The following is a 21,839-nucleotide window of genomic DNA, read 5'->3' on the forward strand; positions in this document are numbered from 1 at the left end:
ATGCATCGTTACACGTGTAATTTGGACGTTTGTGTGATCAGCCGGACGCTGTGATGGGCTGCGACTGCCCCGTGTGCAACGGCAGCCGCTCGCCCGTGCGTGCGTGTGTGCGTACGTACACGAGCGAGCGATGCCTTTGCCAGCAGCCCCGGTGTCACACACTGCGACGGCTCTGGATGGGCTGTTTAGCCGTAGATGGCCGCGGGTAGAAACAATTTATCCTGGCAATTTGCACACAGGCGTGGGAGCACCGGCGAGCTCGTGTGTGTGTGTGCGCACATGTGCGAGTGTGTGCGCGTGCGTATTGGAGGCCCTCCCCCCCCACCACACCGCCCCAAGCCCCCAGCCCACCCCTCTCAATAATTATACCGTCCATCTCGTCGTGCCTCTGCTGGGACCCCCGCAGTATTAAGGATTCTCCCCGCCGAGATCACTCCCGGGAAGTTTTGAATAAACATTGAGATGTTCCGCGTATCACAACGAAGGCCACGTGGGTTTTTTTCATACTTTTTCCTCTCCCCACCCTCCTCCTCCCACCACCTCCCTGCTGCCCTCCTCCTTGCTTTCTCCTTCATAAACAGGAGCAGACAATCAGTCGTTGGGGCAGGAAATTCATAAACCGGGGGACAGATTGGGCCCCTTCGATTGAGATGAGTTCCACTGTCGTGCTGGCCTCTGGGAGCCCGAGTGGCTCAAAAACACCCACTACTTTATTTTCTAAATTGGTAACATTCAGATTCAAATTTTACATTTTTATTGGCTCGAGGCTTTGCTTTACATTTACATTGTGCCGCCGTCTCTCCAAGGAGTCCCTTTTCATCTTTTTCCATTTTACCTTCACGGCATCGCCGCCTTTCCCAACAGGATTTGCCGGGGAAAGTCGGCAGACGGCGTTTAAATGGGGCAATCAACGGGACACATCTAAATGGGACAATTGGCGATGTGATGGGTTGTCTCGGTTAATAAAACGCACAGAAATATCCGAAAAGAAATGATTACGCATACGTAGTTACCTGGATTTATGTAAGCAAGAGGCTGCCCGTGGGGGGCCAGCGGGGGAGGGTGGAAGGTGCACCGTGATAGCATTTCGCTTTCTTTTGACGCGTCGCGTGGTGCGCATGGCCGGTCTCGGAAGGGCATGCCAGGAGCTGTCGGAACGGAAGAAAAAGCCGGCTTCTAATTTGAGTTGTGCCGAAGCGTGCGTTTTTTTTGTTGTGGACGATCGAGTCTTTAAACGCGCCGCACCTCCGCTGGCGGTTTGGCGACGCGGTGCGAGAGATGGGTTTTTGATTGGGGCCGTTTTATCGGCAAGTGGCTTCTGGACGGTTTCCTCGGAGGAACCGAAATCCGCCAGCGACTCTCGACGCGAGCCAGCGGTGGAGCACCACGCGGCACATCGTGCGACCAACCCTGTCCCGAAATGTTTTCGTTTTTGTTATTTATTTATCCAAAATTCCACGAAAAATCACTCTAAGTTTGTGCCGTGAAAGCGTAATGTTGACAGATAGTGATAAATGAAATGGCTGTTTAGTGATGAATGAAATGGCATGGGCATTGTTTTACAATATTTCATGGTGCCACTCATTGTGGGTTGGTGGAGAAGGAGAGTGCACTGAACCGGTTCAGGTATAAATTTCCCCCATTGTCTGTCTTTAGTTTCACAAAGAGACGTTTCAAGGCGTTGAGAAGATATTTTTCAAAAAGAAGAGTAATTGTATTCTTGGTTCTTTCGGTAAAGTCACGTAGAAGGGAGATAATAGAATAATATAAATATAAAACAATAAAAATTATCACGACGTTTCGACTGCAACACAAGCAATCATCATCAGGTGTGAAATCCGCAGCAAGAAAATTTGAAGAAAAAAGAAAATTAGAAAAATTTTCTTGCTGTGGATTTCACACCTGATGATGATTGCTTGTGTTGCAGTCGAAACGTCGTGAGAATTTTTATTGTTTTATGTTTATATTATTTTATTATATCCCTTCTACGTGACTTTACCGAAAGAACCAAGAATATGAATCCCTGGAGTCACGAAAGCTTTAAATAAAAATGTAAGAGTAATTGTGTTTGGAATCATGATTCATAAAATAATTTTTAGACATTGAACCTTTTGGTTAGTAACTCCTATATATGTGTGAAATATTATAATTGCATTGATTATATATTATGTGGTAATTACGTTTCATCATCAGCCATGGCCGATCCACTACTAGATGAGAACATCATGAAGGCAGTTGCTATCACGGTCCTGCGATGTAACATGTCGATGCTTAACATTCTAATACCACCAAATAATGACCGGCTCAGATGTATGACATTGATTTTCTTTTTACTAATTAGGTGAATTTACATTTCACACAAACCTCTCCACTTAACATCCCACACCTCTCCACGTAACATCCCACAGGAGAGGAGTATATATATTTTATATCATAAGTGTGCACAGCAAATTTAAACATTTCAAATAGTTTTGACACATTCACAAATCATTTTTTTGGACTTTGCCAGCTTATGAAGCATCGGAGAGGGGGTTAGTACGGGCTGAGTGCCCACTTGCAGATAACAGCCAAGGTCTCTGGCAGAGCCGATGATGATGATGTTGTTGATGACGAGACATCTATAGGGATATATTCTAATGCAACAAAAATATCCGAAAGAAAAGTTTTGCATGACCGTCAATAAATTCAACGGCCGCAAATAATCATCAGAAATTATGATGTAAAAAAGGGTACAAGGTAATTGAAGCGTGAACCAGTGTTGATGTCTACGTTGCGTTGAAACGCGCGAGGGAGGGGCACGGCATGGGCCGTAGTGTGCGGGTATGCAAGCGAGCAATCGCTCTTCTTGGTTCTCTCGGTAAAGTCACGTAGAAGGGAAATACTAAAATAATAAAAATAAAACATAATAAAATAATTCTCACGACGTTTCGGCCACAACGCAAGCAGCCGTCTTCAGGTGAAGAACAGGTCTGTCGGGGAGACAGCGTCTGAATGAGCAATCGCTCGTCGTACGCAGCATCGACAATGCCGCAGTGGCAGCTGGGGCGTCGTGGAGGCGAGATGTTTTCTCCCTTGCCTGGTTGGCAGGAGGTCGCGAATTCGATCCTGACCCTTGACGCCTGTTGTGGTCGCGTGGATTTTTCTCCGGGTTCTCCGGTTTTTCCCTCCACATTTAAAATCGACGTGCATTTCGAGTTTTTGGCCTCTATAAATTTCCATGCGATAAGCCACTTCGTTGAGCTATCATTTGTGGCCATGTCGCTTCTGAAAAAGAGCTGTATGGCTCAGTGGGCCTTAGCTGGTAAAATAAAAATGATTAAAATAGTTCGCAGCTTGAAGCTTTACAATCGCTGATGTGTTTGTAAAGCGTCCAGATGTCAAGCACCTTCTATTTTTTTGTGATTTCATTTTAAAGTGTTTTGTGGCCCTGTTTAGGGAGGAGGGGGGGGCAGAGCGGCAAGATACACAATTTTTGTTGTAGCTGAGCCGTTTAGGAAATTACTTTTTTTTTGAAGAGCAGCTACGAATCGTCTGCAAATTCCGGACAGCTGAAGTAGTGCGGATACCTGAAATGCCGGCTCATCACTGTACTTACTCATCTATTGTAAGGCGGTGCTTTTTTTACCAATTGCCAGTAGGAGTTTTCTAAACAAAAAATAGAAATCGTTAAACAGGAAACAGGGCCCGTGCCAAGCCTGCAAATCGGTTTGTGCCTTGCCAGTTAACAAAAAAAAGAAAACACCTGCGTTGACTCTGCCTCTTTCCACATAAGTACAGCCGCATTAACACAGCGAAGCGGTGTGTAAGGGATCCTCCTAATTTTACAGAGCGGCGGGCAGGCTAAACAACAGCGTACTATTACCCTCCCGGTACACGGGAGCGACCCGATAGCCCGGGCACGCGGCTCGCGACTGGGCGCAGGAGAGCGGCAGGGGGCTTTAAAAAACACGACCTGAGCGCTCATCCTTTGCGGGGGGGGGGGGGGGGGGCCGTAAAGAGAGAAACACCGTGGCGTGTAAGCGAGCCGCGGGTCCTGCCTCTAATTAAATGTAGGGGAGTTAATAAAACAATGCGGCGCACAACAGTCCCTGACGCTAATTAAATGTAAGGACGTATACAAAAAAAAGGCCATCAGAGAAGTGAGATTGGACAGGGCAGGTAAATCGATAGTGGACCTGGGACCCGGCACGGACAGATGGATGGGGGGGGGGCACGCGCGAGGCGGGCGGGCGGGCGAGCAAGCGTGGAGCGGTAAGACGAGCGCGGGGGCCGCCATGCATAAATTATCGGCCAGCCCGGCCAAGCGTTGCGTCTCCTGCGGTGATCGGGTTGCTGTTGAGCTTGGCTGCTGATTGTGAAGACGGAGGGGGCAGGGGGGGGGCAGGGGGGGGGACGGCGCAGAGGTTGGTGCAGGAGGGTTGGCCAGGTTTTGTTCTAAGCGGATATACAACCTGCTCTGATATTTTGTTTTCAATAAGAATATTTGCGATTATTTTGTTCATTTAGCCATTAAAGCATCAACTGGGTCTCAAAAGCGTTTTCCAGGGGGTTGCTGCTCAATTGGGATACTTGGGCAATCGCTTTATTATTGAGCCTTTGTTTGGGGGGGGGGGCTTCGTGTTTGTGGACGCTGGAGCACCTCGATAAAACCCACGAGGCATGCGAGGGTTGACACTCAGCCCTGCCATCTCCTGTCCACACCTCGCAAGCCCCTGGTGGCCACCCATTCCACGCTAGCCAGGCTCAACCCGCTTAGCTTCTGAGATCCGACGCAATTGGATGCATTTCTGGTAATTGTATCGCAGTGAAGGAGAGGTCAGTGGGCAGGGATGGCCTCTTATTGGGTATATTAACATTTTTACCCGGTGTACGAAAATCAAATAAACGATGTAATTAATTGTCATAATTGTGGGAGCCTGACGAAATTTACTTGCAGGTATGTAACGGAGGAAGAAAAAGACCCACGCGGGACATGTTGGATATGTCGGCGAAGAAAACTGTCAACCCTGACTTGTATCTACGATGCTCCCTCCACTCGGATATGGATCCCTATCGATTCACGGACGTCAAAACAAGAAAGTGAAAGACAGATGACCGATTAAGGGGCGGGGGGCGGGCGGGGGGGCGTCCCCTGTGGTTTATCTGTGGGCGTAAATCAAGGAGTTGCAGTAAACAAGCGGGTTGTCTTACAGAGGCACGGGGAGGGAGGGGGGGGGGCACGTGAGGGTGGGGGTGCTCGGCGGGGCCCGTTTATCCGTCGCCGCATGGAAAGTGACCCGTTTAGTGATGCCCCGTGAGACACGCAAGGAGAATCCAGTTTCACTCGAACGCTGGGCGGAGGAGTGGGAGGTGTGGCGGTGGGTGGGTGGTGGGGGGGGGATATACGGGCAGGACTGGTCAGACAATCAAGTTGGGGTGTGGGACATAAGAGCGGAGGAGAGGTAAGAGGAGTTTGGCGGCGGGGTGGGGGGGGGTGCATTCGTGTAGGTAGTCTGGGAGGGTGGGAGGGTGGGGGCCGTGGTGGCTGTGAGTGGAGGACAGGACAGGCAGTCCATCCGGACACCCGATGCCATGCTGTCTTGTGTAGCCAATGATCAGCTCCCCTTACAGTTAACTGTAATTTAAAAGTGGCGTACAATCCAAACAAGCCGGTGTAGTGGCCACGGTGGGGTCATCCCCGGCGTGAAACCCGAGCGGCGCCGCGGATCCTCCTCCGGGCACGCCTCGACGCTCGTTAGCGGGCGCGGCGATATCCACCGCGCGGACACACCGATGGGCGGGCGTATACTACGCCCTGGTGCCCACCCAGGTGCCCACGCATGCCAGGGCGACGCAAGGTAGTACGAAGGGGCCCCCCCCCCCCGTCCCCGTGTGTCCTCGTTTACCAGGAGGAGGGGGGGCTGTGATCGGCAGGCACGTGACGGATGCATCGATTCGTCGAGTATGGAATTTATTCTCAGGCTCGCGACGCTAGCGTTGTTTGCAGCGTTTAGGCTCGATGCAAACTTATAGGCTAGCGTTTCATGAAGGCCAATGGTGCGAATGAGATTGTATGAATGATTAAAAAAGAGATGTATATTGTTGGTGAGGATCGTGACCCCGAGTTAAGACAAATCGTCAGATCGCTGGGAGGTGGGGGTTGCACAGTGCTCGGCCATATTCGCGATTGTGTTACTCATTAAGTACAGATGCCACTGCTGCATTGCCAGCCCCGGCGTAATTTGATCCAACGACGAAGTCTGATATTTCCTTTTCTTTCATCACAGCGGTGCTGCGTGCTCATTTTTCTTGTAATTAAAATGTCTTCCTGGCCCATGCTGCAAACAAAGAGATGTTGCAAACGTGGATGTTGCCTAATGCCTTGAGCGGCGAATTCATGTGTTGAAGGGAAGGCAGTTTATGGCAACATTTAGTTGTTAGATATCACTTTTTTCGACAGATTTGTCTTTTTTTCCTGCTTCAGTTTTGCGCACGAATGATTCTGCCCAAAAATGGGATTTTTAACAATTTTTGCGGGCAGCTCGCAAAGGTCCCGTCGCCCTAAGTACCATCAGGTTTTTTGCGAATCGTGGCTCGGATAAACCGCGGCATAAAGCGTCCTCTAACAAAGAGACATCCAACCACGGAGTGCTGCCAAATGCACTGAGAGAGAGAGAGAGAAAGCGAGACACTAGCAGCAAAGCCAGAAAAGTGCCACTTCCATTTCCACTCCGTCAGACGCTTCACTTTTCCCTCGTCTCGTGTTCGGCCCAAACGAGAAAAACAGCCAACGCCGAGCTCGGCCGGGCTGGGCCGGGCCAGGCCTGTGTCGGCTGCCAGCTTCCTGCCACCGGCGCAAGTGAGGCGCACGTGGTCTCGCCCTCCCCACGGCGGAACGATGCGCAGATAAAAGGAAAAAAAAAAGGGGGGAATAAAAGGGGGATCGGGTGTGTCGGTGTGAAAGTTTAAACCGGCGCGTGCGGAGCCTGCCTGCCGACTGTCACGCCGACACAATGCGGCCGCCGGTAACCTTGCACTTTGCAACGCGGCGCGTCAGCCAAACACCGTGCCCGGCCCGTCGACGTCGCCCGTCTGGAAGGGGAGGGGAAACCCGGGACGGAGCAAATTGCACAATGGCACGCTGACAGGCTTTGATTAACGCGGTGCGGCAGTCGTGGGCCGGTCGTGTGCCCGCCCGCCCGCCCGCCCTGCGACGGATCGGGCCTTTGTACGCGATTAGTCGCGTTCATTGCGGCCGCGCGCGGGGCGAGGCCAAGGTGTCCGTCAAACGAGGTGTTGGGTGTCGGGGGCCCTTTTCGGCGGCGGGGCCTTTCCTCTGCCATGCCGGGGGCCTCGGTGCTCGCTCGTGAGAGGAGGACCTGCTTCCATATATACCGCGGTCGCCGTGGTGGCAAGACGGTATTTGTGGCCGCTGTGGTGACAGCCCAAATTTAACGACTGGTGAACGGATAAACTTCGGGAAAGTGTTTTGCGTTCAAAAGTTTGGATGCTGTATTGTGACTTTCCTGAGCCGTTATGCGTTTGGTCCCAGTATTCGATGAAAATGAATTTGATGGTAGTGGAATTTGGTTCGTTGGCATTCTCGTCAAAATTACTCCAATATTTGTAGGTATTTTCTTAAACGAGATTATTTTTAAAAAATCAGCTCCTTTAAAAAATGTATTATCACACTTTAAGAAGACTATGCATGATTATTTTCTTTCAGTGCAATGCCAAACATTTTACTTTTCTGCAAGGCAGACTTAGTATCAATGAGTAATTTATGTAATTATGCAAAGTAAGAGTTACTCGCTTTATTTACAAAAGGTAATGTTTCTGAAGAATCACTGGTCCATCAGTAATCTGTCCTAAAACACTCCGAAATATAAGTTTGGACATCAGCTTGGACCAAAACAGAAATACCTCAGGTTTTATCAATGTTTGTCGCTTTATCCAGCAACTTAATGTAAATACTTTTAAATGATTACCTTCATGCGGAACTTTTGTGCAGTTTCATTTTCAAAAGTGTTGCTCATTCCTTCTAAAGAGTCAGAAGTGCCGGAGTATATTCATCGCCAACTTTGGTTCGCGAGATGCATCTACATTTTGCTCCGATACATGACCACTGGTTCGGTGTTTATTGACGCCCATCGGATCGGTCGAGAGATGACAGTTATTATGACTGGGTTCTCTAACTCTGACCTTTTCCTACATCCCCAGTGAGATGCTTTAAGGCACCCGGATGGGTGTTTTAAGGGCCCAAGGACTGATGGAACGGCCTTGTTAAAATGTTTGTCTCTAGGAAGGTACTTAAGCTCTCCCATACTCAGTCCACGACATGCATTTTAAGATGCATTTTTAATAAACGTGTGTCTACTCCCCCCTCTCCCGCTCAGCGATTTGAGGAATTCTCCCCATTTAGGATCGTCATTCATTTCAATAATTTTTTTTATGTGGCCTTGTCTCTGTATTTACCGTCCCGTTTCTATTACGTCTCATTTTTGTCTGTCCCGGTTGTACAGTTTTAATTGCGCTATTAGCAAAAAACACAAAAGAGGCATGTCACGCGTGTAATTTTCATGAACGCTTGTATCGTGAGCGTAAGAATCGATCACAGTCGATGAATGGGTGAATCATTACAAGGCTGATGTTTGTCATCACGATGCTGACAATGTGTCCGATGCTTTGCTGTTTGTTTTCGGCAGAGCCAATCACCTCCCGAGCGGGAAGATCATGGCAATAAAGGTGGGTAAAGCGTACACCGGAGAGATTCCCTCCAACGTACGTCCGTGTTCAGACTTAAATATAGTTTTATACACGCATAGTTTAAATGGCATCATTAGACATTTCTCCACCTCCTGTATGAATAATCAGAATAAATAATATCCTGCCCTTTGTCACTTTCCCTACTGGATGAAGGCCTCCCTACGCCTTTGGGAAGTGGGGGTTTTAAATCGCTTTAAACCACGTTGGTCATCGCGGGCGGGTGACGGGGTTGACTTGGAAGCGGTAGTTTAGCGCGTTAGCACGCTGCGCTACGAACCCGGCGACCCGAGTTCGATTGCTGCTCACGGCCAACACCGGTGACGAATATCAGAAGCGGTCCTGGACCTCCCCTAGGTCGACTCAATTGAATACCTGGTTCGGTGTGTAAACATCATCGCTGGGGAGACAAAGGTGACCAGGCGTGGTTTTGACCACCCATCCCTTCGTGTGCCGTGCTCGCTAACAGCACTTGTCCCAACAATCTGTTGAAGACTCTATGAGAGTGGCAGCCACGACTCTGAATCGAACCCAGATCACTGGATTCACAGTGCCTTGCACAAACCACTGCGCCATCACTCCACCCGGTTAATTAACTTAAAACTGTACTATTGCACACTTTCCCAGATTTATATTATGTGGATAGCATTATGTTTGAATGCATTATGGTCCTGCTTTATCGTTGGGAGGATGTCGTTTCTTTATTTTAATCTGTGCTTTTTAACAACGTGATTACGGCCACCGCAATATTTACATTTTAATTCCACAATTAATTTATTGCAGTGTAATTAAAATTAGGATTAGAGCGCAACGGCTATTAATGCAATTAGACCTGCCGGGCATGGCGACGCACACCAGTAATCCAGCGCTCTGGAAATGGGATTGGTGGATCGTGCAGGGATCAACGGCTCGTTTCATATGCCGACGAATGTCTACGGTGTTCCTTCGTTATTTCACGAACTTGCTATATCAATCATTTTGGCTGTCCACGGATCGCATCTGGAACTCTATGCGACTGCATCGAGAGAGAGAGAAAAGAGCGTGATGAGATAAAGTGATGAGAGAGAATGTGATTCTACTGTGCAGCATCGTCATCATAATTTACGGTATGTGCATTTATAAGCTATGATTTAATACTTTAATATTTATTCGTATTTACTTCACGTTTATTACAATAATTTTTTTGTGTTGTGATCACTTCTGTATATTTGAAAGCCCCCTCAAATTTATTTAAGGTAATTCCTTACAAAGATAGGCTTTTTTCGTAGGCCAATATCATTGTCCGCGAAATGTGCGTTTTGTTCACAGGCGTCACCGGAACGTTATCACTCGCGAATAACGAGGGAATGGCGTATTTATGTCGAAACGTTTCTTTGGTGAAAGCGTGGTGATGTGCTTTGCGGTGAAAGCCTCGTGGTGTTGTCCATCGCTCACGGTCACGGCGAGAGGTCCCTTTGAGATCCAGGACACGGCGAATGGGGCAGAGTGTCCACCGCTCCTCGTTACTCATTCGTAATAATAATTATCGTGATGAATGCTAATTCTTCATTTTCCAATAAATCTTCAAATGTATGTATGTATGCTGAACTTCTTTAAAATAATACACATTCTAAATGTTAAACTCTACCAATAATGAAAACATAATTTCTGGAATCATTATTAAATTCTTTGAATTATTAAAATAAGTTGGTATGTATGACATTCAAATGCAATAGAATATAAGCGAGAGAGATATTCGGCATAATTTCCGGGGAAACAGACGAGATGACGTGCTGTCACCAGAGTTATTCAGAAGACGTTTGCCCAAAATTGTATTGAAGAAACATTTTTTATAGATAGTTGCAGGGACAAAATGTGATTCATCTGCCGATTATTATTTTACCGTCGGTATGCTTTTTTAGCCATGAAATCATCACCGAGTCTCAAGACTCTCTTTAGGAGGGTCCTGCCATTTTCTTTCCAGGAGGTCGGTCAATGATTGCAACACACATACAAAAGTTGTGCATGATTATTCAACAAATTTGGACATTGTGCCAGCACACATTGGCCTACGCTTGCGAATGATGTCACAGGATTCCCCCACGTCCGCTGCGAAGCGGACGGCGTGTACGTTTAGTCAATACACCGGCAGTAAACAATAACCAAGGTGGCCCGCTGGATCTGAACCGTGAACTTCTGCAATGAGCGACGAAAGCGATGCCGCGTCACTGCTAGCCCTTCAGTGCCGCTGCAGGATGAAGGCTTCCCCACGCACCGCGTTGGTCTCGTGGGGCGTTTGACCGTACTTCGCCGTGGCTCGGGACCCCGATTTGGACATCGCCCCGCCAGGTTCATAGTGCAGCGCCACTTAGCCACTGCGCTGCCGCCGCTGCCGCCGCCGCCGCTGCCTTCTCCTGCTGCAGTCATGAAGTCCACCGTTAATATTTTATGTTGATGCGATGGAGAGCATTCTCCGTTACCCGTTAAACGTGCCGAGGAATGAAGTCATGTTCATTGCCGGTTGTGAGCGTCGTCTGTAATTTGCGCGTTCCTCGTCGCCTGCAAGACGCTTTGAAAGGTTGGCCATATATCAAGGACATGCAAGTGCTTTAGATAACCCATTTACAAGCAACCTCCAGTGCCAAAAGCCAGATGGTGGGATAATGTCAGAGCGGACCTTGAAAGTCGAGTGTCAGCTTTACAACAACTTTGGGCTCTAGCATAGGCGATGTTGACCTCATGACCTTGATCTTGGCCCTAAGTATGGTTAAAGGCTCTATGGGGGGGATCTTTTTCTCTGGGTGTACGTGGGTGTGTTGGCTACACGGGATGTTTGACTTTGTTTGTATGTGAGTGTGTGTGTGCGTAGTGGTTAGCATGTTGCACTACCAACCTGGCGATAAGAGTTCGATTCCTGCTCATGGCCAGCATCAGGGACGATTATCTGAACTGGTTTTAGGCCCTCTCCTAGGGCGTCTCAGCCTGACAACGGTACCTGGTGTGGTGTGTAAACATTGCCCCATGGGAGACAAAGGTGGCTGGGCATGGTGCTGGCCACCCACACTTGTGTGTGCCGTACCGGACTTCATAGGTGTTCGCAAACAGCACTTGCCCCAACAGCCTGTTAAAGGCTATATGGGAAGTCTTTGTCTTTGTGCACAAGTGTGTTTGTGTTTATGTGCACGCGCACACATGCACATGTGTATCCAATGCTTGTAATTGTTTCTATACACAGTATTCCAAGGTTGTTAATTCAGTTTTAATTAAATTGGGGAAAAGCCATCTTCATTGATCAGCTTACCTTATTGATAACCACCTGGGCCCCATACAGCCTTAGTTAGGGCTGCCATATCCTGTCAGTTTTATAATTAGAGCACTTTGGAAAGGCTGTAAAATATACTGCTTAAGAGACATTGTCTCGTGCGTGTTTTTTTATTGTTCTGCTCGTTTCAAAATAGCGATTATGAGTTTGTCGTACCTTGCGCGTTCCGTGTGGGACGGGTAGACGTTTCAGAATTTGACATTGAGCATCTGCAAGGACCACTGTCGACTTACTACCCAGTCCTCGTGTTGCTTTGGCTATCGCTTGTCTGTGTAAATGTGTGTGCGTGTGTCTTTGGGGAGTGGTAGCGCAGCAGCTAGCACGCAGCGCTATGAACCCGGCGACCCCGGGTTCGATTCCCGCTCACAGCCAACACCAGTGACGATCATCTGAACCGGTCCTGGGCCTCCCCTAGGTCGACTCAGCCTGAAATAAGTACCTGGTGCGGTGCGTAAACATCGCCACTGTGGAGACAGAGGTGGCTAGGAGTTGTGCTGGCCACCCGCCCCCTCGTGTGCTGCGCCGTCCTTTATAGGTGCTACTCCTTAACAGCACTTGCCCCAACAGTCTGTTAAGGCTATACAAGGAGATCTTTGCATTTTCCTTTGTGGTTGTGTGGGGCGTGGATGTGTGTGTGTGATGGCCCATTGGGGGCCCTAGGGAGAAATGAATTTCCCTCCCCTCATCCCCTGGCCCTTTTGATTTATAAACTCCTAGTGAGAGAATAGCGACACAGTTGAGTCGCATGAAAGAGATTTAGAAAACAAAGATGGAGCGACAATTTCTAAGAGAGTGATTAATTAATGTTAATTAGGTTTTTATCTTTATTGTGACGAGCGAGATCAGCACTTGTCCCGAGTACCTGGTACAGTGGGTAAACGTCAGCAGTGGCGAGACGAAGGCAACCGTGCGTGGTGCTAGCGACACCACCCCCTCGTGTGATATGCCAGCCTTAATCGGTGCTCGCCATAACAGCGGTATGCCCCAACACTCTACGTAGGCTGTACGGGCGATCTTTGCCATAGCACTCTCGGCCCTCACCTGTACTTGTCTCCCGCTCTGCGTTTTGCACTCGCATTCACGCGCACAATGGTTTAGAATAAAACCTCACGGTGAAAAACCCTCGGAATCACCACTGCCCACCCTCGTAAGACTCCCGCACCACTTCTCAGCGTGCGAAATTGCGCGGGCGGGTGCACGCAGCTCAGCTTTGCCAAGCCGTACGCTCGGGCCCTCCTGCGAGCTTCTAGGAAAGCGAGTGACCCCGGAGTGGAAGGGAGGGAGGCGTGCGGTTGGAGCGGGCCGGCGGTGTGTGGGCGCGTGGCGGCTGCGGCGGCGGTGGCTTGGCAGTGATAAATGACTTCGCCGGAGCTCCTTACTCTCGCGGTGGTTTTAACTGGAGTGTGAAGAGTAGAGGCAGGAGGGCTTTGGGGGGGGGGGTGGCGGGCGACGGCGCGCTTGGTGGGCACGCGGCGCGTGGCGGTGGTGGCGCGTGGCGGTGGTGCCGCCGCACCGCGCTCGGCCCGGCGCCCTTGTTTAACGCCTTCGGGAGTAACGGCGGGAACACGCCGCTTTTGGTTGTGGCGCGTGAGCGCAATCGCCCGCTGGTTTTTTATCCGGCGCCCCGTGCCTGAATTTGAATTCTGCGTATTCCAGCTCGACGAGTGTGTGTGTGTATATATATATATACGTATAATGCCGTTGCAAAGAAACAAGTGTTATACGTGTGTGGCGAGTACGATGTTTCCCCCTTCCACCTACCACTAATGGGCGGTCGGTAAGAAGCAGCACAATTAATGCAGGCGTTTGGAGGGTTAACTTTCCTTCTTGAGCCTGCGTTAGGCCTGCGGGGAAATTAGTGTTAGTTCTAGCCGCTACCCCCCGCTACAGTATGTCACACATCTCAAGACTCGCTGAGTTTCCTTGTGTATTAGCATCTCAACCTCTCCATCTGCACCTTCCTCTCTTCATTTTCGCCAGCCGCTAATTGTTTTTTGTCATCCCTTTCGGTCTCCGACACTCTTTCCATCTTTCTTACTCGCTCTATTTTAGTTCAGTGCATCGCCACTGTCTCGCCTTGCCCCTCGCCGCCTCTCCCTATCGCAATATTCGCCCTCCCCCTTGCTGTCCCACTTGCCCCCGTGACCTGCAGTGCACAGTGGCCGTGGGGCTGATGGTCGTTTAGTTTTTGCGAGGGCTTCGTCTGCTTGCATTTCCAGTAAAGCGTGGAGTCGCGTTTCTTAAAAAAATCCTCCCTCGTCCAGGTGATTCCGTTGGACGTGACGCCAGAGGTCCAAAGGCAGATCATGTCAGAGCTGGACATTCTTTACAAGGTGAGCCGTTCGTTCTCTCCATCTTTGCCACGGAAGTGTTAACGCTAATCCTGTGTAAGTTGTTTATATATATTTAAAAAATCTCGCACTAATTATACAGGAGTGAACATGGGTTATATCTGTCCTGTGTTTCTGTTCATTGTATTTGTTTCATCTACCCACAGTGCGATTCTTCTTACATCATAGCCTTCTACGGTGCATTTTTTGTTGAAAACAGAATATCCATCGCGACGGAATTCATGGACGGTGAGTTTCTTTCTCATCCGTCGTTGATGTGGGAAAAAAAAATACTCGGTGAACTGTTCTCGGATAACTCCTTGCTAAGCTGTTGGCGAGTGATTAAAAATGCCGTCTGTTTAAAGGGCATCCATAGGACCCGTCTTGCCGGTGAATTCTCGACGAGTCGCTCTTGGTTTGGCTTTTGCTATTTCCGAGTGTTTTCACTTGATCGGTATTCACACGCGCACAGCGAAGTGTGCTCAACATCATTGTTCATCATCGGTCATGATCATTCCACCGCTGGATGAAGGTTCTCCCCCAAGCCGCGAGCATCTCTTGCGACCCCCACGATGCCATGATGTGCTCCGGTACGGGAGCCCAAATTGCACAAAAGAACCCCTCTGCTAAATAAAAAAAAATACGGCAAATGTCCTCAAGGAGACCCCACTATGTTGTAATCATCATCATCTCACTTGCAAACTAGGTCATTTCTCTCTGTGGACTCGGGCATGGTTAAATAAAGGACACTGAATTGTATTTCTCTAGACGATTCAATCGAGCGGCCAAAAAAAGTTGACAAACCTCTTATTTAAAGCGCAGGGCCTTGCCGTACATCGAAGCTGTTGATCGTCATTGACCGTTATTGATGCTTAAACAAATACCCATACGTTGCTGTACAACATTGCTGTTGATTGGCATTGAGTATTATTGATGCCTGAACATATACCGTTCATGTCTATAGAAGAGGATTTAACGGTGAAGCATTTTTTATTTTATTTGACACTTGGCGTACAGACGCGTGTGTCCGTATATATGTACACGCACTCACTTTCTCGCATCACATTCTCATCACTTCATCTCATCACTTTATTTCTCTGTCTCTCTCTCGATGGAGCCGAGTAGATTTCCAGATGTGATTCGCGGACAGACAAAATTGCGGATAGCAAGTTCGTGGATGATGAGGGAATACTGTGTTGCGAAAGTACAGTGGGGAGCAGAAGTGAAACATTGCCCGGTCATCTCACTCGGTTAACCCCTTAACACCGCGTTGACTTCATGCCAGCAGGAGGGCCTTCGACATCTAGGCTGACACAAGCGTTCTCGTGACATCGCCATCACATCGTGAGCCTTCGCCAACTCAGAGTCCACCTAGCCTTGTACAAATGCGTCATAATTTGGTGGCGAATGGAAGCTGCTTGAGTTTCTAGTTTGTGTGTACGTGATTCGTCACACAGACGGTCCCGTTTAGCCAGTAAGCCCGGCTATTTTGCAAGGGAGATCCGTCTTGTCGTTGCGTGTGTGCACGTTGGTGTGTGCCCGGCGTGTACGTACTGGTGTGTGTGTGCGTGCTGGCGCTGACTCGTGCCCGTGTCTCGTGCAGGGGGCTCCCTGGACGTGTACGGCATGGTCCCTGAGCACGTCCTTGGCCGCATCGCAGTGGCGGTGAGTTTCTGTCTGCCCACAAATCTGTCTTAATTCGTGTCCGTGTCTCCCTTGTCTCTCTGTATTATATATATATGTTTTAATACGGGTTGTTGGGCACAGGCCCAAAGGCCCAAAAACTCCCAAGCCGACAGCAACAAACTACACTGTTATAGTTGTAAAAGATAAGAGTTAATACGTTTCTTGAATAGAGAAAGGTTACAATAGCCTGGGGAAAAGTGACGTTGCGAGGATATTCCACACCCAAGCAGTGCGAGGAAAGAAGCGGAAAGGGGGAAGCGTTGCGGCCTGCAGCGTGGTGGTTGAACACGGTGCAGATGACACGAAACATTAAGGCTGCTAGGCCGAGGCCTCAACACGGATGGAGGAATGAATGAGTGAAGTTCGTGGGAACGGTAACCACGGTCGTCGCGATAGCAGAGTGATCACAAAGCGACTGACCGCCAGTGGGCGAGCAGTTGGAGAGAATCGGGGATTCACCTCCGTGTGTATCTGTGTCCATCGTGAGTGTGTGTGTATTTCGGCATGTGTGTATGTCTCATTTCTTCACAGGCGCTCGCTAACAGCACTTGCCTCAACAGTCTGTTAAGGCTATACAGGGGATCTTTGTCTTTGTTTTGTATGTCTCATTCACACCCATTATCTCCCCGTCTGTATTTGTCTACCTCTCCTCTGTGTTTATGTGTCCTATGTGTGTGTTGGTACGTGTGTGTGGGGAGCGGTAGTGTAGCGTTTAGCACGCTGCGCTATGAACCTGGACACCGACCCCCTCGTGTGCTGTTCTGGCCTTCATAGGTGCTCGCTAACAGCACTTGCCTCTACAGTGTGTTAAGGCTATGGGGGGGGAGGTTGGGATCTTTGTCTTTGTGTGTTGGTTTGTGTTTGCTTGCTACCAACTCTTTGTGTGCCATGCTGGCCTCCATGATGCACGCTAGCAGCACTTGCTCCAACAGACTGTTTACTTCGTGTGTGTGGGGGTGGGCACACTGAGTCACAGGACTCTTTTTCAGGAGGGTCCTGCATTTGGGTTTTTATTTGAAGGTGTTTTCAGCCAATTAACGATGAGTGTTCATACAAGTGGGAGGAAACCGCAGAAAACCCACGGCGTGCAAGGGGGGAACACTCTGTCCCCGCACAGATGGAAACAGATGGCGATCAGTCCACTTGCTGTACTGCCTTCTGGCGATCCAGGAAATGGCACGTTGCGCCATGTGTTTGTGCAACTACACAGCTGCACCCCAAACCCCCGGCTTGAACACAACGCAGCGCAAGTGACGTGCATGAACGTTGAATTAATTACTTTAGCAATGTCCTGCATTGAACAGAAGCATGAATTCAGCATCATAATTCTGGAACAAATATAAAGCATCGGGTTGTATTTTTTTATTTTATACACAAATACTACGCGATCTGAGCCAAGCCCTCAAGTCAGCCCTTAACTGAGTGCTGTGGGGAATATGTAAAGCGCATGATGTGTGTCTAATCACGCGAGTGTGTGTAAAGTGTGAAATGTTCACAGGCATACATATATAAGAGCACATCAACACCTGTTGTCAATTCATACTCGACAAACGTAACGCTCTTAAAGCGGCACTATATTTCGCAAGATTTAGGTTATATTTCATCGTATTATTTTTATACACACGGGGGTGGCTGGGGGGGGGGGGGTTGGAGAAAGAGAGGTTGAGAGGACCGGCATTTATAGGCAACCAAGGTAAAACTAAAAAGTATCGCAGCTCAAGTGTGGGAGATGGGCCGCGGATCAATATCTTTAACCGACGTCATCCCGGCTGAGCCGGCCTGGCGCGACGGCCACAGTCGTGCCGGCACATACGCACGCACACCAACTTCATCGCGGCCGGGGAAAAAAAAAAAGAAAATGCGAAAGTCCACTTGGCACGAGGTTAGGCGGCTTGCCTCGCTGTCGCACAGAGAGAGACGTACAGCAGGGCTCGGGATATCCATTTGGACATTATATCGGCCAATTCCTCACGCGGCCCGGTCGATAAGTAAGTAAGAGCAGAGCGGGAGCAGTGAGCCGGCCCGACCGCCGCACCCCACTCCGGCCGCGGCCCCCCCCCCCCTCGCCCCAGTCCACTTTGTTAACGGCGGCGCCAAGGTCGCGGAGATGGGAGTTTGGGAGCGGCGTATATCACCGTGCCGAGCTTCTTCGCGCTCTCCATCAAGGTCCTTCCTCGATGAATGCGGCGCTCGTCGTCCGTTGCATTGGGGGGGGGGGGGGTGGCAGTGGAGGCGGGTGGGGGGGTTTGGGGGGGTGCCTGTCGTTGGCCAATTATGAGACGGGGGGGGGTTAGTGATGGGTTGTCGGGGGGCAGTTGGGGTGGGTGGTTGGTAAAATGGGGGCTGTCGCAAGCCGGGTAACAGGTGGTACGGAAAGCGATGGTTGGGGGAGCGCGTTGTGTTTTTCTGCACGCGCGATTGTGCGTTGGTGCCTGCGTGCGTGCGTGGCGCTATGACGCTTCTTCAGAGTTTCGTTTGAAGGTCGCAAGTTCAGATTCTAGGTCATGGAGGGGTTGCTTGAGCTTTAGCTCATCATCGCCTTGCGTTGACGGTAAAATGACTACCACCGTTCGGTCTTTTTCGACAGTCATCAGCGGGCGGTCGGTCGCCTTGTAGAAGGCAAGCCTCTCGTCATGGGAATTTGGAATTTTTCACGCAATTGGGCAGCGCTGCTCGTTGAAAAGCTTGCCACCCCTTTGCCCGTTTGAGCAGGGATGCACTTTGACCTTTTCACCCCTAACCTGTTTGTGCGCATGCGAGTTCCTCGAGTGATTCGGTGATTCTTAGAGCCGCAATGCAAATGTATGCATCTTGCTCGAGTTGAAGATCATTGCATGGGTATTGGACATACTCAAAAGTGCACATTGATTGCGTGAGCAAAGATTATTTCAATACACGTGTCCGCCTTGCATTGCCTTCAATGTGCGCTTATAAGCGCAATACAATAATAATTCATTTTATTTAAACAGGAAAGGGTCACTGAGTCTCAAAAAAATTTTTAAGGAGGGTTCTGCATTGGAATATTTGACCATATTCTGGTAATTAGTGTCTGGCTTCATGTGCGTGGAAACTGGAGGACCCAGTGAAACCTACCCACGCATGCGAGGGGATAACACTCAAATCTCTGCACGGATGGATTCAGTAATCCTTTGCCGTGTTGTATTCTCCTGGCCCCCTTGCAGCTGTGAGCGCGCGCTTATCTGTGGCTCAACGGCGCTTTTGGTGACAACCCCTTTTGCGATCGTTACAAAGATGAAAGCGGTCACTTTGGGCAGTGTTTGTAGAAAAGGTTTACTCTTTAAGTAATATTATGCGCACACTCTGGTTTGGAGTGGTGGCGCAATGGTTAGCGCACTGTGTTTTGAACCTGGTGGTGACCTGAGTTTGATTCTTGGCCACGAATCAACATTGGTGGCGAGTGATATATGATGCAGTCGGAGGGTTTCATCTTCACTCGCCTGCACAGACCAGCGTCATTAAGTCCAACAACTCCCCATGACTCACTCGGTGTGGAGATTCTTTCACCCAGTGGTGCATTTGCCAAATGAGCTGTTAACTATTATTGAGTGGATAAAATAATTACACAGCATGTAACAAATGTGGGGGGGGGGGGGGGGGGAAACAAGACAAAAATGAGATATTTTTGATTCGCAGCCCTGAACGGTGACATTTTCCTTGAACCACCATGGCACAGGATTGGACAGTGGAGGAGGAGGACGGGGAGGTTTGATGTGGGGTTGGGGAAGTGGTCAATTTCGTTTCTCCCCGTACAATTTACCAAATATCTCGACTTTTCGTGCGTGCCGGTGAAGGGCAGTGCCTTCCTTGCATGTATCTGGGCCTATACGTGCGCGCGTACGTGCGTTCGCGTGTGAGCGCACGCACGCACGCATGCCAGCGGTGGCAGTGGCGGCGATGTCGGCACTCTGAAGGTGAGCGCTGACATTGTGGGCGCGGTTGGTTCCACTCGGCCGTGCGTCCCCGGGCGGGCACTGCGACGGGGCCTGCGGGGTTTAAACCCGAGCCGTGGTGGGCCCGCCCGCCCGCCCGCCCGCCCGGGCATCACTTGAGCGGCCCCCTTATTAATAGGCTCCCGCTAACGAGCGGAGCATGACTTTATAATTCATGGCCGTAATTGTTGTGCTTAAATAAAGATGACCTGGAACACGTGTCGGCCTTTTGCTTTAGGTAACTTTACTTACCGAATAAAACAAAAAAAAAACCCCCGTGACTTTCAGCGGAAGGGGAAAAAAAAGAATGAATATATATCGCGCCGCTAATGAATCAATCTCCGCCGTTCGTTTTGCCGGTGTTGGGTTTTTTTTTGTTGGTGCGTCGATGCGAACGGAGGAACGCTCTCAAAAAACGCGAGCGCCAGTCGGGGTCAAGGGTACGGCTAAAAATGTGACGGCTGGGAGAGAGCAGCCTTCGGAGAAGGGGGCCTTCGGAGGACAGGAGTTGGGGGAGTGAGCGCCGATGCTGCCTGGGCTGTCACGATGATGAATGCCGGCGTGAAGCTACGAGTGGGTAAAAGAGACTCTTTGAAGGTGCTCGCAGTCAACTTTCTATTTCCGTCTGGAGCTTTTTTTTTTGTGGCGTAAATGCGTTCAACTCGACGCTTTTTCATCCGGGCGAGGGTTACGCTAAAAACTGAAGAGAAAAAATGTTTTGTGTGCGCTGGAGTTTGGAGGGGTTGGTTTTTAGCGTGAATCGCATCACGCCGCCGGCGGTGCAATGCGAGAGGTGCGCGCTCCGCTATTTTTATTTTCTCTCTCTCTCTCTCTCCTCTCTTTACGACCCGCACTAATGCGCCACTCGCGAAATTTCTCTTGTCAAGCCGTTTGCCGCCGTTTTTTGTTACCGAGCTGAATGCATTTTGTAACCTTGCCAGTATTTATTAGCCTTCCTGCGCGAAAAGCTGGCAATAACGACGGCGCAGTTACAATTAAGCGCGGGCAGCCCTGCCACCGCGATACAACACAACAGCTGTCTGTGTATTTCCACTCTGTATGGGGCTCTTTTGCCTTGAGGTAAACAACTGCGATCCTCTTTTCACTGGGAGAGCGAGAGAGGGGGGGGGGGCTGGTTGGGAGTTGTGGGAGGAGGGGACGGGGGGGGGACAAGCCGGCAGGGGGGGGGGAAGCGTAGGGGGAAAAAATAACGCATTTACAATTAAAGCCAGAGAGCAGCACTTGTCGTTAATAATTAGCTGCGCTCTTGTGTCTTGCTAATGTAGAACATGAGTAAAGACACGGCTTCATTTGCATATTTTGCATATTAAATAACCTTCAGTGGGAGACGATGCGTCGAGTTCCCTGTATGCCTTCAGAATGAATGTAACAACTATATTTTTTTCTCTTGAAGATTTCCACCCCCCCCCCCCTTCAGCTTTGCGCGCGCCGCTCGTAGCGCCGTGCAAAGTCTCGTTGGCGGAACGAAAGTTTTTTTTATTCGGTCGTTACCGTCGATTTAATTAAAAGCTCTCTTCGTCGAGTCACAAACACTCTTGCCGTTAATTTATTCCCACTTTCTCGACTTCTCTCAGTGCTGCGTAACGAGTTAACAGTCGCTTCGTTAATATGAAATCCCGCATACGCGCGGTGCGTTATTGGAAAGCCATTGCTGCAGCCTTCAGATTGGCAGTGTTTTTACAGAGAATGTATGTTTTTCCATAAAACTTGAGATGATGTTTTTCAGACTAATTTTCCCTTGGACATTGCAGTTGGTCAGATCTTAACTATAATTCTTTCAGTTATGAAAGTGGAAAGAAACTTTTATTT

The 21,839-nt window shown here is 49.5% G+C and overlaps 1 protein-coding gene across 3 annotated transcripts in view; it reads left to right on the forward strand.

The window, feature by feature from the left end:
* Positions 1–21,839, forward strand: part of MAP2K5 (mitogen-activated protein kinase kinase 5) — a 119,878-nt gene that overhangs the window by 28,411 nt on the left and 69,628 nt on the right. For all 3 annotated transcript variants that reach the window (XM_061558346.1, XM_061558347.1, XM_061558348.1), the window contains 4 exons: positions 8,685–8,724; positions 14,308–14,376; positions 14,541–14,622; positions 15,977–16,038. In XM_061558346.1, the coding sequence (XP_061414330.1) occupies positions 8,685–8,724; positions 14,308–14,376; positions 14,541–14,622; positions 15,977–16,038 (253 nt within the window). The remainder of the gene's footprint in view (positions 1–8,684; positions 8,725–14,307; positions 14,377–14,540; positions 14,623–15,976; positions 16,039–21,839) is intronic.

The sequence above is a fragment of the Lethenteron reissneri genome, chromosome 24, assembly GCF_015708825.2.
Source record: "Lethenteron reissneri isolate LAM-NWPU_2019-01 chromosome 24, ASM1570882v1, whole genome shotgun sequence".
Lineage (NCBI taxonomy): Eukaryota > Metazoa > Chordata > Hyperoartia > Petromyzontiformes > Petromyzontidae > Lethenteron > Lethenteron reissneri.